This window comes from Chrysemys picta, unplaced genomic scaffold (genome assembly GCF_011386835.1).
Source record: "Chrysemys picta bellii isolate R12L10 unplaced genomic scaffold, ASM1138683v2 scaf19, whole genome shotgun sequence".
Classification (NCBI taxonomy): Eukaryota; Metazoa; Chordata; order Testudines; family Emydidae; genus Chrysemys; species Chrysemys picta.
The window spans coordinates 84,922-102,167 of record NW_027052726.1 but is presented as its reverse complement, the minus strand read 5'-3'; the positions used below and the strand labels follow the sequence as shown (position 1 = coordinate 102,167).

General features: G+C 58.5%; 1 protein-coding gene across 1 annotated transcript in view; it reads left to right on the top strand.

Annotated features, from left to right (window-relative positions):
• Positions 1-1,566: 1,566 nt before the first annotated feature.
• LOC101950631 (RAS protein activator like-3) overlaps positions 1,567-17,246 on the top strand; it is a 39,815-nt gene continuing 24,135 nt past the window's right edge. Inside the window, 2 exon segments of the mRNA XM_065578965.1 lie at positions 1,567-1,768; positions 5,578-6,010. Of these exon segments, the coding sequence (XP_065435037.1) occupies positions 5,578-6,010 (433 nt within the window). The 5' untranslated portion in view covers positions 1,567-1,768.

The window sequence follows — 17,246 nt, the reverse complement described above, 5'->3', positions numbered from 1 at the left end:
CCTGCTTCTTTTCAGACTTCCCGCGAACCTCTGATTCGCGGGAAGCAGGGGCGGGGGAAGAGCAGGGGGCGGAGCGTGCAGGGGTGGGGAGGAGCAGGAAGTGAGCTGTGGGCGGGGTGGAGAGCTGTGGCACGGGGCCCTCTTAGCGCGGGGCCCAATTCAGCCGAATCGGCTGAATCGGCCTAAAGCCGGCCCTGCTCAGAGGTGTTGCAAATGGGCCATCTGCCCCGGCAATGCCAGGCTGTCCAGGCCAATGGGGAACTGAAGAGCTGATGGTTTGTAAAGTCCCTCCAGTGCCGACTCCCCGATGGCTGCATCTTGTGCTGAAGGATCTCAACTTCCATTTAAAATAACCTAATCTGGGTCCTTCTGGCTGCAAAGATCCCTTGCCAGTGTGGTGTGTGACCCATGCTGCACTTTCCTGGAGTCTGCACAGCCCCATATAGGAGCTCAGAGAGACAGAATCACAGAATCACAGAATATCAGAGTTGGAAGGGACCTCAAGAGGTCATCTAGTCCAACCCCCTGCTCAAAGCAGGACCAATTCCCAGCTAAATCATCCCAGCCAGGGCTAAATCATCCCAGCCAGAGACCTGGTCCTGTTAACTCTGAAACCTAATGACGACCACGTCCATTGTTAACTGATTAATGGCTGTTCAAGGCCTTCAGGGGAAGAGAGGGGCAATGGGGTTGTGGGCTCTGCCGAGCCTGCCATGGGGCCAGGCATGGGTGCAGCTTGGCATAGTCCCAGCCTGGTCCACGTGCCTGAGAGCGCCTGGCCTGATGGGTCTGAGCCCAGCCAGAACCATGCCCCACATCCCATCCCCAATGTCCCCTCCTACACCCTCTCCTGCTGCCCCATCCCATCCCCTCTGCCTCAATCCCACCCTCTCTGCTGCCCCATCCCATCGCCCATCCCCAATGCCCCCTCCCACCCTCTCTCCTGCTGCTTCATCCCATCCCCTCTGCCCCCATCCCACCCCCTCTCTGCTGCCCCATCAGCTCCTCTGCCCCATCCCACCCCCTCTCTGCTGCCCCATCAGCTCCTCTGCCCCCATCCCACCCCCTCTCTGCTGCCCCATCAGCTCCTCTGCCCCCATCCCACCCCCTCTCTGCTGCCCCATCAGCTCCTCTGCCCCCATCCCACCCCCTCTCTGCTGCCCCATCAGCTCCTCTGCCCCCGTCCCACCCCCTCTCTGCTGCCCCATCAGCTCCTCTGCCCCCGTCCCACCCCCTCTCTGCTGCCCCATCAGCTCCTCTGCCCCCGTCCCACCCCCTCTCTGCTGCCCCATCAGCTCCTCTGCCCCCGTCCCACCCCCTCTCTGCTGCCCCATCAGCTCCTCTGCCCCCGTCCCACCCCCTCTCTGCTGCCCCATCAGCTCCTCTGCCCCCGTCCCACCCCCTCTCTGCTGCCCCATCAGCTCCTCTGCCCCCGTCCCACCCCCTCTCTGCTGCCCCATCAGCTCCTCTGCCCCCGTCCCACCCCCTCTCTGCTGCCCCATCAGCTCCTCTGCCCCCGTCCCACCCCCTCTCTGCTGCCCCATCAGCTCCTCTGCCCCCGTCCCACCCCCTCTCTGCTGCCCCATCAGCTCCTCTGCCCCCGTCCCACCCCGTCTGCTGGGAGCGGAGATGCCATCGGGCCGCTCAACCACAGGCGGAGTGAGGGCGAGATTAGCATCTGCTCTGATCACATGTGCCTCGCCACAGCTCAGCGCTGCCGGGACGGACCAGCCGGAGAGCGAGCGAGCGACGGCAGCAGGGAGCTAAGGTACCGCTCCGGCAGCGCCGGCTGCTGCCGCTGCTGGATGGGAGCCGCTCGGCACGGGTGGCCGGAGGGGGGAGCAGGGCGCCTGGGAGGGTGAGGGATGGGGGAGACCAGGGGTCCCGCGGGGAGGAGGGCACTGGAGGGAGGAGGAGACATGGGGAGATGGGGGGAGCAGGAGACCAGTGGGAGGATGGAACGGGTGGGGAGGGGAGAGGAGGGAACTGGAGGGAGGAGGGGACATGGGGGGAGCAGGGCTCCTGGGGGGAGGAGGGGACTGGAGGGAGGAGAAGGCATGGGGAGATGGGGGGAACAGGAGCCCAGAGGGAGGATGGAAGTGGGGGGCAGGGAGAGGAGGGGACTGGAGGGAGGGGGGACATGGGGAGATGGGGGAGCAGGGGTCCTGGGGAGGAGGAGGGCATTGGAGGGAGCAGGGGACTGAGGGGGGTAGAAGGGGACTGGAGGGAGCAGGGGACATGGGCAGATCGGGGGAGAGGAGGGGAAGCAGGGGATATGGGGGAGAGGAGAAGGGGCCATGGGGGTGGGGAGGAAGAGATTCGGGTGGGCGGTCATCAGGGAAAGCTGTCAGCCCCCTGCCCTCAGTGCTGCTGGGGAAGCCCAGCCCCATTTGCCCGCGTGCTTGCAACCCCCCTCCCCACCTGCGCATTTGTCAGCAGCACTCGAGGGGGCGCTGCTTTCTGCCTGCCCCAGGAACTCCAGGCAAGGTGCAAGGGGGTCTGGTCTGGTCCGTCCCCCCCCCCGCCAGCAGGGTCAGACACTGGGCCCATGTAGGCAGAGGGGCAGAACCACCTGGGATCTGGGGGCACGTAAGGTGTCTGGGCTCCAGAACCCTGGTGTGTGGTGCTGGCCGGGTGGCCCAAGTAGGGGTATTGTGTCCCTTCCCCCACTGGTTGGTATGGCTCACGTGTGGGGCCACGGGTCTTTCGGGGGGCTGGTACCCGGTGAGCAGCCCTCGTGCTCAGGGCAGCCTCTGGGCTGTGGCCAGCCCTGCCCCTCCTTGCACTCCAGTCTGGCCCCCAGGAGCTCTGGCATTGGGGGCAAAGGCCCCCAGGGACTGCCCCTTCCCCCCTGCAGCCACAGGAACCTGGGGACCTTTTATTTGCATCAGAAACTGACTGAGTACAGGGCCAGGTGCGGGGAGAGGAAACGGCTCGGCGGTGGGGGGCAGCAGCAGCACCGCAAGAACCAGAGAGAGCGGAAGTGCTGCTGTCTGCACCCCATGGCAAGGGCTGCTCAGCTCAGGCCTGAGTGTCGCACCTCTCCCAGCCTGGCATCTCTGCCCAGCCTGGGAAGCGGAAGGACTGGTTCTGTGCAGGGCAGGGAGGGGCCGTGCTGCCTCCCACAGAGTGCACCTTGCCTGGGTGCCAGGGGGAGACCCAGAGCACCAGGCCCTTCCCCTAGCCCTGGTGCCACAGGGATACCTGGAGCACCGGGGCCACTCCCCCAGCCAGCACTCATCCTGGCCAGGTGCCACGGGGAGACCCGGAGCAGCAAGCCCTTCCCCTAGCTGTGGTGCCACAGGGAGACCCAGACTCATCCTGGCCAGGTGCCACGGGGAGACATGGAACACCAGGCCCCTCTAGTCTGGCTACCCTGCCCCAGCCTTCCTGCATCCCCTGCTGTTCCCACCAGGCCCCTCTCCCATTGCTGAGCAGCCAGGCTGTAGCTGGCCTAGACCCAGTGCCGGGCGCCCACAGTCCAGAGCTACAAACCTCAGGTTTCTCACAGGCTGCAACACTAGCGCTCTCCACACAGGCTCTTGGTGCCCATGACAGGGGTGAATCCACACACCACAAACAACCCAACGTTGCCCGGGACTAGAGCCAGTGACCTCCACTCCAGCATCCCAAGTCTCAGCGGCTTGGGCTTCAGGTGACCAGACAGCAAGTGTGAAAAATCAGGCCACTTTTGTTTTTTCGGGGAGGGTGTGTGTGTATAGTTGTGCATATCAGACAAAGCCCATCATATCGGGATGTCTGGTCACCCTACTTGGGCTACAGGAGAGCTCCCTTCACTGCCACTAACAGTAGGGCCCTTATCTTCTCTTTGGGCCCAGCCCTGAGAGGAAGCCTGATTCACATGCTCAAAGCCAGCCTGCCTGGACCTGCCTCTGGGCGCGGGTGGGTTCATCCATCCTGCTGCCCTAGGCTGAGACCAGCCAGGCCTGCACCACCAAAGCAGAGGAAGGAAAGAAGCTGTCCCTGGCCACCCACTGCAGGCCGCCATGCTCCAGAACACATGGCGCAGCACGCACAGGTCTGGGAGTCAGCAGGGCTGCACACAGCCCAGGGAAACCACGGCAACCAGGGGGACCATCTGCCTCCATTTGGGACACCCCTGTCCTTTGCTACCAGGCCCCACACCATGCCCAGCCCAGCCCAGCCCAGCCCAGCTGAGCTGCACTGTTGTTCCGTGAGGCACATATGTGCCCCCAAGGGCTTGGCAGTGCAGAATGACCCCTGGCAGTCCCTCCACTCCCCCAGTGCCTGGTTTGCCCTGGGAACTCGTGGGTACCTGGCTAATGTCCCCTGCCTGTGCACCAGAGGCTGGTGGGCAGTCAGAAGCACCATGGGCACATCGGAATCTCAGAGGCTCCAATTACTAGCCCCACTCCCCTGCTGACCTATCCCTTCTGCCCCATGCCACCCACCTCTTCTGCTGCCCCATCCCATCCTTAATGCCCCCTCCTACTCCCTCTCTGCTGCCCCATCCCATCCCCTCTGCCTCCATCCCACCCTCTTTCTGCTGCCCCATAGAATTATAGAATATCAGGGTTGGAAGGGACCTCAGGAGGTCATGTAGTCCAACCCACTGCTCAAAGTGGGACCAATCCCCAACTAAATCATCCCAGCCAGGGCTTTGTCAAGCCTGATCTTAAAAACCTCTAAGGAAGGAGATTCCACCACCTCCCTAGGTAACCCATTCCAGTGCTTCACCACCCTCCTAGTGAAATAATGTTTCCTAATATCCATCCTAGACCTCCCCCACTGCAACTTGAGACCATTACTCCTTGTTCTGTCATCTGCTACCACTGAGAACAGTCTAGATCCATCCTCTTTGGAACCCCCTTTCAGGTAGTTGAAAGCAGCTATCAAATCCCCCCCCCCATTCTTCTCTTCTGCAGACTAAATAATCCTACTTCCCTCAGCCTCTCCTCATACGTCATGTGCTCCAGCCCCCTAATCATTTTTGTTGCCCTCCGCTGGACTCTTTCCAATTTTTCCACATCCTTCTTGTAGTGTGGGGCCCAAAACTGGACACAGTATTTGAGATGAGGCCTCACCAAAGCCGAATAGAGGGGAATGATCACATCCTTCAATCTGCTAGCAATGCCCCTACTTATACAGGCCAAAATGCCATTAGCATTCTTGGCAGCAAGGGCACACTGTTGACTCATATCCAGCTTCGCATCCATTGTAACCCCTAGGTCCTTTTCTGCAGAACTGCTGCCTAGCCACTTGGTCCCTAGTCTGTAGCAGTGCATGGGATTCTTCCGTCCTAAGTGCAGGACTTTGCACTTGTCCTTCTTGAACCTCATCCGATTTCTTTTGGCCCAATCCTCTAATTTGTCTAGGTCCCTCTGTACCCTATCCCTACCCTCCAGCATATCTACCACTCCATCCCATCCTCAATGCCCTCTCCCACCCCCTCTCTGCTGCCCACTCCCATCCCCGTCCCCTGCCGCCTCCATTCCCATGGGAAGTGGTGGCTCCGGTGCCAAGGTGCCGTTTCCAGGCCAGACCATGTGTCATTGTCATGGCACAGTCCCATTCCCTCTTTCTCTTGCTCTGCAGATGGAGGAGATGACACCACCACCCGCACCTGAGGCACCATCCCCGCTGAAGTCCTACAAATGGCGGATGGGCCCCCAGGATGGGGAGAGGGTGCCGGAGCCGGAGCAGCGCCCCATGCCCCCTGCCAGCAGCCGCTGGGCCAAACTGCAGAACTGGAAGCGCGCTCATAGCCAGCCTGAGACTGATGCCCCCGAAGTGCGCATGGCCAGGAGCAGCCCAGGCACCGAGCCCCCAGAGCCTGTGGGGAGCAAAGCAGCCGCCCGGAGGTCTGTGTTCCAGAGGGCGTTTTCTGCCCCGAGCAAGGTGCCCAAGGAGCCCAAGGGCCAAGAGGGCATTAAGCTGAACCTGCGAAAATACCTGCGTTCCAAGTCCCACCGCAGGAGCCAGGAGAGTGGGCCCAAGGCAGAGCAGGCATCTCAGGAGGCAGCCAAAGGTAAGGTGGGTCCAGCATGGAGCTGAATGCTCTGGCACTGGGCTGTGTCCGGCAGGGGAATGGGCATCCAGGGCAGTGGTGCAATTGGAACTAGACTGGCCAAAGCTGGGCCGTATGGGGTGGGTCTGGGTCGAGGATCCCAGTTGTGGCACAGATGGGCCGTGTACAGTGTGTTAGTTGAGAATCCCAGTTGTGGCACAGATGGGCTGTGTGTGTGTGTGTTGTGGATCCTAGCCGTGGTATAGCTGGGCCGTGTGAGGACTGTGTGTGGGTTGGGGATCCCAGTTGTGGCACAGCTTGGCCGTGTACAGTGTCTGTGGGTACGGAATCCAAATTGTGGTACAGCTGGGCGGTGTGCAGTGTGTGTGGGTCAGGGATCCCAGCCATAGCACAGTTGGGCCGCGTGAGGAGCTTGTGGGTCGGGGGTCCCAGCCGTGGTACAGCCGGTCCGTGTGCAGTGTGTATCGGTTGGGGATCCCAGTTGTGGCACAGCTAGGCCGTGTACGGTATGTGTGGGTCGGGAATCCCAGTTGTGGCATACATGGGCTGTGTGTGGTGTGTGTCAGGAATCCCAGCCATGATACAGTTGGGCCGTGTGTGGTGTGTGTCTGCACTTGTCCTTGTTGAACCTCATCAGGTTTCTTTTGGCCCAATCCTCTAATTTGTCTAGGTCCCTCTGTATCCTATCCCTACCCTCTAGCATATCTACCTCTCCTCCCAGTTTAATGTCATCTGCAAACTTGCTGAGGGTGCAATCCATGCCATCCTCCAGATCATTAATGAAGATATTGAACAAAACCAGCCCCAGGGACCGACCCTTGGGGCACTCCGCTTGATACCGGCTGCCAACTAGACATGGAGCCATTGATCACTACCTGTTGAGCCCAATGATCTAGCCAGCTTTCTATCCACCTTATAGTCCATTCATTCAGCCCATACTTCTTTAACTTGCTGGCAAGAATAAAGTCAAGGAATAACACATCCACTGGGAGGGAGGGATAGCTCAGTGGTTTGAGCATTGGCCTGCTAAACTCAGGGCTTGTGAATTCAATCCTTGAGGGGGCCATTTAGGGATATGGGGCAAAAATCTGTTGGATGATTTAATTGGGGATTGGTCCTGCTTTGAGCAAGGGGTTGGACTAGATGATCTCCTGAGGTCCCTTCCAACCCTGATAGTCTATGATTCCCCTCATCCACAGAGCCAGTTATCTCCTCATAGAAGGCAACTGGGTTAGTCAGGCATGACTTGCCTTTGGTGAATCCATGCTGACTGTTCCTGATCACTTTCCTCTCCTTTAAGTGCTTCAGAATTGATTCCTTGAGGACCTTCTCTATGATTTTTCCAGGGACTGAGGTGAGGCTGACTGGCCTGTAGTTCCTCGGATCCTCCTTCTTCCCTTTTTAAAAGATGGGAATTACATTAGCCTTTTTCCAGTCATCCGGGACCTCCCATGATCACCATGAGTTTTCAAAGATAATAGCCAATGGCTCTGCAATCACATCCGCCAACTCCTTTAGCACCCTGGGATACAGTGCATCCGGCCACATGGACTTGTGCTCTTCCAGTTTTTCTAAATAGTCCTGAACCACTTCTTTCTCAGAGGGTTGGTCACCTCCTCCCCATACTGTGCTGCCCAGTCCAGCAGTCTGGGAGCTGACCTTGTTCGTGAAGACAGAGGCAAAAAAAGCATTGAGTATATTATCTTTTACCACATCCTCTGTCACTAGGTTGCCTCCCTCATTCAGTAAGGGGTCCACAGTTTCCTTTACCTTCTTGTTGCTAACATACCTGAAGAAACCCTTCTTGTTACTCTTAACATCTCTTGCTAGCTGCAACTCCAAGTGTGATTTGGCCTTCCTGATTTCACTCCTGCATGCCTGAGCAATATTTTTATACTCCTCCCTGGTCATTTGTCCAATCTGCCACTTCTTGTAAGCTTCTTTTTTGTGTTTAAGACCAGCAAGGATTTAACTGTTAAGCCAAGCTGGTTGCCTGCCATATTTACTATTCTTTCTACACATCGTAATGGTTTGTTCCTGCAACCTCAATAAGGATTCTTTAAAAGACAGTAAAAACCTTATATTAGGTGCCACAGGACTCTTTGTCGCTTTTTACAGATCCAGACTAACACGGCTACCCCTCTGATATTTAAAATACAGGTGATCCGAGTTGTGGCACAGCTGGGCCGTGTATGGTGTGTGTGGGTCAGGAATGCCAGTTGTGGCATAGATGGGCTGTGTGTGGTGCTTGTGAGTCGGGGATCACAGCTGTGACATAGCTGGGCTGTGTCTGATGCGTGTGGGTCGGGGATCCCAATTTTGGCAAATCTGGGCCATGTGCAGTATATGTGAGTTGGGGATCCCAGTTGTCGCGTAGCTGGGCCCTGGGTGGTGTGTGTGGGTCGGGGATCCCAGTCGTGGCACAGCTTGGCTGTGTGCTGTGTGTGGGGCGGGAAACACAGTTGGGGCACAGATGGGCTCTGTGTGTATGTCTGTGTGTCGGGGATCCCAACCATGGTACAGCTGGGCCTGTGTGTGGATCAGAAATACCACTCGTGGCACAGATGGGCCATGTGTGGTGCATGTGGGTTGGGGATCACAGCTGTGACATAGGTGGGCTGTGTGTGGTGCATGTGGGTCAGGGATCCCAATTTTGTCAAAACTGGGCCATGTGCCGTATGTGTATGGCAGGGATCCCAGTTGTCCCAAACAGGGCCGGCTCTAGCTTTTTTGCCGCCCCAAGCAACAACAACAACAAAAAAGGCGGCCAGACTGCCGAAACAAAAAAACCCGGCAGCCGCAGGGAGCGCATGGAAGGCGGTCAAGGCTGCTCACAGGGGGGTGAAGGGCAGCACCTGCCCGCTCCCTCCACCCATGGGCAACCAGGCGCTGCAGCCCGCTCGCAGCTGGGCGAGAGGGGCTCCCCACTCTGGCCTTGGGGTGCCTCTCCCGGGGGCTGCAGGAGGTGCTGGCTCAGCCGCTCCTCTAAAGGCGGCTCGGCCAGGCTGGGCTCAGAGCAGCACAGGAGACGGAGGCCGGTGCGGGCGGCAGGGAGTGGCGCGTCCCGGGGAGCTCGGCGGCACGGTGAGCGGTGGGGATCGCTAGTTCCTGCCCCCCCGAGCTGGTGTCCGTGCCCCTACAGGGCTGGGCTGGGACTGGCGGAGCGTGGGGAGCCGGAGCTGCTGACCGGGCTGCCAAAGCAAAAAAAAAAAAGAAAAAAACACGGCAGGGTGGCCAGAATGTGCCACCCCAAGATTGGCTGGAATGCCGCCCCTTACAATGTGCCGCCCCAGGCACGTGCTTTCTCGTCTGTTGCCTGGAGCCGGCCCTGGTCCCAAAGCTGGGCACTATGTGTTGTGCGTGGGTCGGGGATCCCAGTTATGGCACAGCTGGGACATGTATGGTATGTGTGGGTCGGGAAACACAGTTGGGGCACAGATGGTCCGTGTGTGTATGTGTTGCGGATCGCAGACGTCATACAGCTGGACCTTGTGCAGTGCGTGTGTGTCAGGGATCCCAGTTGTGGCACAGCCTGGCCGTGTACAGTGTGTGTGGGTTGGGAATCCCAGTCGTGGCACAGATGGGCCGTGTGTGGTGCGTGTGGGTCGGGGATCACAGCTGTGACATAGCTGGGCTGTGTGTGTTGCGTGTGGGGTGGGGATGCCAATTTTGGCAAAGCTGGGCTGTGTGCAGTATGTGTGGGTCAGGGATCCCAGTTGTCGCATAGCTGGGCCCTGTGCGGTGTGTGTGGGTTGGGAAACACAGCTGGGGCACAGATGGGCCATGTGTGTCTGTGTCGCGGATCCCAGATGTCATACAGCTGGGCCGTGTGCGGTGCGTGTGGGTCAGGAATCCTAGTCATGGCACAGCTAGGCCATGCGTGGTGTGTGTGGGTCAGGGATCCACCCGTGGCACCTCTGGGCTACGGGAACTGCGTGTGGGTCGGGAAACGCAGTTATGGCACAGCTGGGCCGTGAGGTATGTGTGTGGGTTGGGGATCCCAGTTCTGGTACAGCTGGGCTGTGTGTGGTGTTTGTGGGTCAGTGATCCCAGTCGTGGCATAGCTGGGCCATGTATGGTGTGTGTGGGTCGGAAATCACAGTTGGGCTGTGTACGTGGTGTGTGGGTTGGGGATGCCAGCTCTGGCACAGCTGGGCCGTTGTGGTGTGTATGGGTTGGGGATCCCAGCCATGTCACTGCTGGGCCGTGTTCTGTGCGTGTGGGTCCAGGATCCCAGTTGTGGCACAGCAGGGCTGTGTCTGGTTTGTGTCAGGGATCCCAGCCATGGTACAGCTGGGCCGTGTGTGGTGTGTATGGGTCAGAGATTGCAGCTGTAACATAGCTGGGCTGTGTGTGGTGTGTATGGGTCAGAGATTGCAGCTGTAACATAGCTGGGCTGTGTGTGGTGTGTATGGGTCGGGGATCACAGCTGTGACATTGCTGGGCTGTGTGTGGTGTGTGTGGGTCGGGGATCCCAGTTTTGGCACAGCAGGGCCGTGTATGGTTTGTGTCAGGGATCCCAGCCATGGTACAGCTGGGCCGTGTGTGGTGTGTATGGGTCGGGGATCACAGCTTGACATTGCTGGGCCATGTGTGGTGTGTATGGGTCGGGGATCACAGCTGTGACACTGCTGGACTGTGTGTGGTGCGTGTGGGTCGGGGATCACAGCTGTGACATTGCTGGGCTGTGTGTGGTGTGTGTGGGTCGGGGATCCCAGTTTTGGCACAGCAGGGCCGTGTATGGTTTGTGTCAGGGATCCCAGCCATGGTACAGCTGGGCCGTGTGTGGTGTGTATGGGTCGGGGATCACAGCTGTGACATTGCTGGGCCATGTGTGGTGTGTATGGGTCGGGGATCACAGCTGTGACACTGCTGGGCTGTGTGTGGTGCGTGTGGGTCGGGGATCACAGCTGTGACATTGCTGGGCTGTGTGTGGTGCGTGTGGGTCGGGGATCACAGCTGTAACATAGCTGGGCTGTGTGTGGTGCTTGTGGGTCGGGGATCACAGCTGTGACATTGCTGGGCCATGTGTGGTGTGTATGGGTTGGGGATCACAGCTGTGACACTGCTGGGCTGTGTGTGGTGTGTGTGGGTCGGGGATCCCAGTTTTGGCACAGCAGGGCCATGTGCAGTATGTGTGGGTCCAGGGTCCCAGTCGTGGCACAGCTGGGACTTGTGTGGTGTGTGTGGGTCGGGGATCCCAGTTGTGGCGCAGCTGAGCCGTGTGCATTGTGTGGTGGTAGGGGATCCCAGTTGTGGCACAGCTGGGCCATGTGCGGTGTGTGGGGGTTGGGGATCCCAACCGTGGTACAGCTGGGCCGTGTATGATGTGTGTGTGGCAGGAATGTCAGTTTTGGCATAGATGGGCCATGTGAGGTGTGTGTCGGGGATCCCAGCAGTGGTAGAGCTGGGCAGTGTGAGGTCTGTGTGGGTCGGGGATACCAGTTGTGGCACAGCTGGGCCATGTGCAGTATGCGTGGGATGGGATCCCAGTTATGGCACAGTGTGGCCCTGTCCATTTGTGTGGGTCAGGGATCCCAGTTGTGGCATAGCTGGGCCAATTGAAGTCTGTGTGTGGGTCGGGAATCCCAGTTGTGGTGCAGCTGGGCTGTGTGGTGTGTGTGGTCTGGGATCCAAGTTGTGGCACAGTTAGGCCGTGTATGGTGTGTGTGGGTCTGGGATAGTAGCTGTAACATAGCTGGGCTCAGGCTGTGTCTGGTGCGTGTGGGTTCGGGATCCCAGTTGTGGCACAGATCGACCGTGTGTGTGTGTGTATGTCGCGGATCCCAGCTGGGATGAGTGCAGTGTGTGTGGGTCGGGAATCCCAGTCGTGTCACAGCTGGGCCGCGTGAGGTCTGTGTGTGGGTTGGGGAACCCAGCAGTGGCACAGCCGGGCTCTTTAAGGTCTGTGTGTGTCGGGGATCCCAGCTGTGGCATGGATGGGCCATGTGAGCTCTGTCTCGGTCGGGGATCCCAGTTGTGGTGCAGCTGGGACCTGTGCTGTGTGTGTGTGTCAGGGATCCCAGAGGTGACGCAGCTGGTCTGTGTGTGGTGTGTGTGCTCGGGGATCCCAATTGTGGCACAGCTAGGCCATGTGCAGTGGTGTGTGTCGGGGATCCCAGGCGTGGTACAGCTGGGCTGTGTGCAGTGTTTGGGTTGGGAATCCCAGTCGCGGCCCAGTTGGCCCAGTGTGGTGTGTGTGGGTCGACAGTCCCAGCCATGGTACAGCTGATCTGTGTGTGGTGAGTGTGTGTTGGGGATCCCAGTTGTGGCACAGCTTGGCTGTGTACAGTGTGTGTGGGTAGGGAATCCAAATAGTAGCACAGCTGGGCCGTGTGTGATGTGTGTCGGGGATCCCAGCTGTGGTACAGGTGGGCTGTGTTTGGGTTGGGAATCCCAGTCGTGGCACAGCTGGGCTGTGTGAGGTCTGTGTGTGTCGAGGATCCCAGTTGTGGTACAGCTGGACCGTGTGCAGTATGTGTGGGTTGGGGATCCCAGTTGTCATACAGCGGGACTGCGTGCAGTGTGTGTGGGTCAGGAATCCCAATTGTGGCAGAGCTGGGCCATGTGAGATTTGTGTGTGGGTTTGGGATCCCAACCATGGTGGTCTGTGGGAGGTCTGTGTGTGGGTTTGGGATCCCAGCCATGGTGGGCTGTGGGAGGTCTGTGTGTGGGTTTGGGATCCCAGCCATGGTGGGCTGTGGGAGGTCTGTGTGTGGGTTTGGGATCCCAGCCATGGTGGGCTGTGGGAGGTCTGTGTGGCTGAGGGATCACAGTTGTGGCACAGCTGGGCCCTGTATGGTGCGTGTGGGTCGGGGATTTCAGCCGTGACATAGCTGTGCTGTGTGTGATGCGTCCGGGTCGGGGATCCCAGTTGTGGCACAGCTGGTCCGTGTACAGTGTGTGCGGGTCGGGAATCCCAGTCGTGGCAGAGCTGGGCCTTGTGACGTCTGTGTCTGGGTTGGGATCCAAGCTGTACACTGTGTGTTCATCGGGAATCCCAGTTGTGACAGATGAGCTGTGTGCGGTATGTGTAGGTCGGGGATCGCAGCTGTGACATAGCTGCACTGTGTGTGGTGCTTGTGAGTAGGGGATCCCAGTTGTTGCACAGCTGGGCCCTGTGTGGTGTGTATGGGTCGGGGATCCCAGTTGTGGCACAGCTGGGCCATATATGGTGTGCGTTGTGGATCCCAACCATGGTACAGCTGGGCCGTGTGTGGTGTGTGTGGATCGGGGATCTCAACCGTCTCGCAGCGGGGCCATGTGTGCTCGGTTGACCACTTCCTGGGTTATAGCCCCTTTGCTGTTCCGTGCCCCCTCCTGTTTCACTCCTGCCAATTGCTCCGCAGAGTGACTGGCAGCTCTCCGCGCAGGGGAACTTGTTGCTAGTGATCAGCCCATTACCACATCACAGGCATTCTGGTTCTGCCTGTGCCGAGGCCTCTTCCCCCTCTTACTAGCAGCTACCTCCCAAGCCGTGGTCCCACGAGCTGAGTTCTAATCTTGCAGCTGAGAGTGGTGCCCCCACCCAGCAGGTCACGGTGGCAGCAGGGAGAGAATGGAGATGCCCCTGCTCCAGAGACTCAGGGCCCTGTGGCTTGAGTAAAGAGGATTCTGTTAGTGACAGCGGGGCTGTGACACACAGTTGAAGTTCTGACTATAACCAGCAGGGGGCAGTGGGGCACACAGACAGCCTTGCAATCTACGTACAATGCTGGAGCTGGCGTGTGCATTGGAGCTGGGTACAAATCCCAGGGGAGGTAGCCCCAAGCTGGATTTGGGGCTAGGCCAGGCAGTGGGCAGACTCAGCAGAGAAGCCAGAGACTGAAGAGGCGAACCCCGCAGGGCTGTGTGGTGGGGCCAGCTCTGTGCAGGCAGGACCCCGTCTCCAGGGCTGGGCTATGCCAGCCAATGTCAGCATGTTCAGCTCACCACAACAGAGCAAAGCAAAGGCTCCTGTCTGGGCAAGGCAGAGACTCTGCTCTCAGGATGTTTTCTCAGATTTGCAGGGGGCAGATGCTACCATTGCTACCCTGACGTGGGCTGCCTTGATTTGAGACGTGTCTCAGATGTGGCTGCTGGACACTGCTCTGAGCACTAGCCAGTGGCCAAGGCAGGATCAGGCTTTCAGCCACAGCTCAAGGGTTGGTCTCTGCTGGGAGACGGGAGCTCAGGCCAATTCTCGTTTGCTTTGCTCCAGCTCAGGGGCAGTGAGAATCGATGAGCAGAAACCATTGTGCTAAACCAGAAAGGCAGTTAGGCCCAGTGCCTGTGGAGTCCATACAGGCGTGGTGGCCCAGTCCCTATGGAATCCATACGGGCAGGCAGGCCCATTCCCGGTTCCTCTGGAGTCCATATGGGTGGGAAAGTGGGCCCCGGTCCATAACAGTGGAGTCAGGGTAGATAAAAATCCATTAATGAAAAATTTAAAAAATCAGATTTTTTTAATTTAAATCAGATACAATATAGCTCAAAGATATCTCATCATGGAATAGGGATTATAAATTCTAATTCTATAGTATGAGACAAAATATTCGTGTCATGTTTAAGAAAAGTTTTGTAAATGAGTTCCAATAGTTAATGGATTAGGGACCCAAGCTTATGGGGTTCCAGGGGCTTCTGTGGCGATTATTTAGGTTAATCTTTCTATCTACCCAGTGGGACTCAGTGCTCATCTAGAAGATACCATCAGAGAGGCTGTTTTGCAGTTCTCAAACTGTGGATTTGTGTCTCCAGAGATAACATGCTTATTAACAGCAAAAATGTTTTTAAATAAAATAAATAAATAATATAGAGAGGTGAGAAATAGCAGACCTCAACCCTATTGTCCCTCTGCAAATTTGTGTACACAGAGTCAATCCCTTACCTCTCTCTAAACGTGCAGTTTCAAAAAGTTCAGTGAATAGAAGATTGTTGATGGCGGAATAGATCTGGACAAGGAGAATAAGTCTGGAGATAAATTTGAGACGGGGAGGAACAGGCAGTAGAAACAAAAGTGAAACTGTTTGAGCAGCATATTCCAGAAGTCTTGAGGTCTTTCTGAGTGTAGCCTTCATTGACTTGAGATCTACCGTACCATTCTCTCACTAGAAGGGAAAACCTATAATGGCAGCAGGCCATAAAAGAGACCCAGTTTGGAAATATTTTAATGAAGTTCCTCTACCTGTGAAGAATATGTATTAAGGCAGAGGTGGGCAAACTTTGGACCGTGGGCCACATCTGGCCTGCGGGACCCTCCTGCCCGGCCCCTGAGCCCTTGGCCCCTCCCCTGCTGTTCCCCCTCCCCCACAGCCTCAGCTCACTGCGCCACCAGCTCAACGCGCTGGGCGGTGGGGCTGCGAGCTCCTGGGGCAGTGCAGCTGCAGAGCCGTGGCCTGACCCGGTGCTCTGTGCTGCGCGGTGGCGTGGCTGCCTGACCCGGTGCTCTGTGCTGCGCGGTGGCGTGGCAGCCTGACCCGGTGCTCTGTGCTGCGCGGTGGCGTGGCAGCCTGACCCGGTGCTCTGTGCTGCGCGGTGGCGTGGCTGCCTGACCCGGTGCTCTGTGCTGCGCGGTGGCGTGGCGGCCTGACCCGGTGCTCTGTGCTGCGCGGTGGCGTGGCGGCCTGACCCGGTGCTCTGTGCTGCGCGGTGGCGTGGCTGCCTGACCCGGTGCTCTGTGCTGCGCGGTGGCGTGGCGGCCTGACCCGGTGCTCTGTGCTGCGCGGTGGCGTGGCTGCCTGACCCGGTGCTCTGTGCTGCGCGGTGGCGTGGCTGCCTGACCCGGTGCTCCAGGTGGCGCGGCTGTAGCACCACCAGCCACCGGTGCTCCAGGCAGCACAGTAAGGGGGCAGGGAAGTTCAGAGTGGTAGTCAGGGGGCGGGGGTGTGGATGGGGTTGGGGTGGTCAGAGGGCGGGGAACATGGTGGCAGGGGTCCTGGGGAGGGCAGTCAGGAAGGAGGGGGGTTGGATGGGGCGGTGGGGGGCAGTCAGGGGCAGCGGTTCTGGGGCGGTTAGGGAGAAGGGGTGGTTGGATGGGGCAGAGGTCCCGGGGGGGGGGGGCAGTCAGGAATGAGAGGAGGGGTTGGATGGGGCAACGGGGGGCAGTCAGGGGACAGGGAGCGAGGGTGTGTGTGTGGATGGGGCAGGAGTCCCGGGGGAGGAGGGGGGTACAGGGGACAGGGAACAGGGGGTTGAATGGGGCAGGAGTCCCGGGGGGGCCATGAGGGGGCGAGAAGCGGGGGAGTTGGATAGGGGGCATTGACCATAAGAAAAAGAAAATAAGCCTCCCCTAACCGACCCTCCATACAATTTTGGAAACCCAATGTGACCCTCAGGCCAAAAAGTTTGCCCGCCCCGTATTAAGGTTATAACAACCAACAAGAATGCACTTTTATGTAGAAATCCATGATTAAATAGAGTCTTCCTGACTAGTGATTTAAATCATGATTTAAATCAATTTGATTTAAATCAAATCCACTGAGTGGAGTCCATATCAGCGGGCAGTCCCGGTCCCTGCGGAGTTCATGCATGCGGGTGGGCCCAGTCCCAGTCCTTGTGGAGTCCATACGGGCAGGTGGGCCCGGTCCTGGTCCCCGTGGAGTCCATACAGGGGGATGAGTGGGCCCCAGCCCAGTCCCTGTGGAGTCCATACAGGCAGGTAGTCCTGGTCCCTGTGGACAGACTTGCGAAGTAGGATAGCTATGAAATCAGTGCAGCCACTCCCCGCAGAGCGTCTCACAAAGTACAGTGCGATGGCACAGCGGTCCCCCAGCTGCTGGGCGTAGCGGTGTCACAGCAGCCTCACCCCCACCCCCTGCCAGGGCCGGCTCTAGGTTTTTTGCCACCCCAAGCAAAAACAAAACAAAACAAACACCTCTGAGAGCGCAACTGCTGAAACAAAAACAAAAAAAAAACCCCAAAAAACCTCTTGGAATGCTGTCCCTGTAATTGTGCCGCCCCAAGCACGTGCTTGGTTTGCTGGTGCCTAGAGCCGGTCCTGCCCCCTGCCACAGTCACCATCTGGCAGCAGTTCCCCCTCATGGCCCCCCAGCACGCCAGGGAGCTCTTGCCCTTCCTCCCAGCAGGGGGCCTGCAGCATGCCTGGCAGGGGGCATGCCCCCCCACTGCCTGCCCAGCCCCTTCTCCTCCAGCGAATCTCCCCTCCCACCCCTGCATCAGTGACATTGAGCTGTTCTTCCAATGGAACAAGGGTTCTATGGAAGAAGGGCCCTGCATGTGTCGCTTGTGGCCTGCCCCT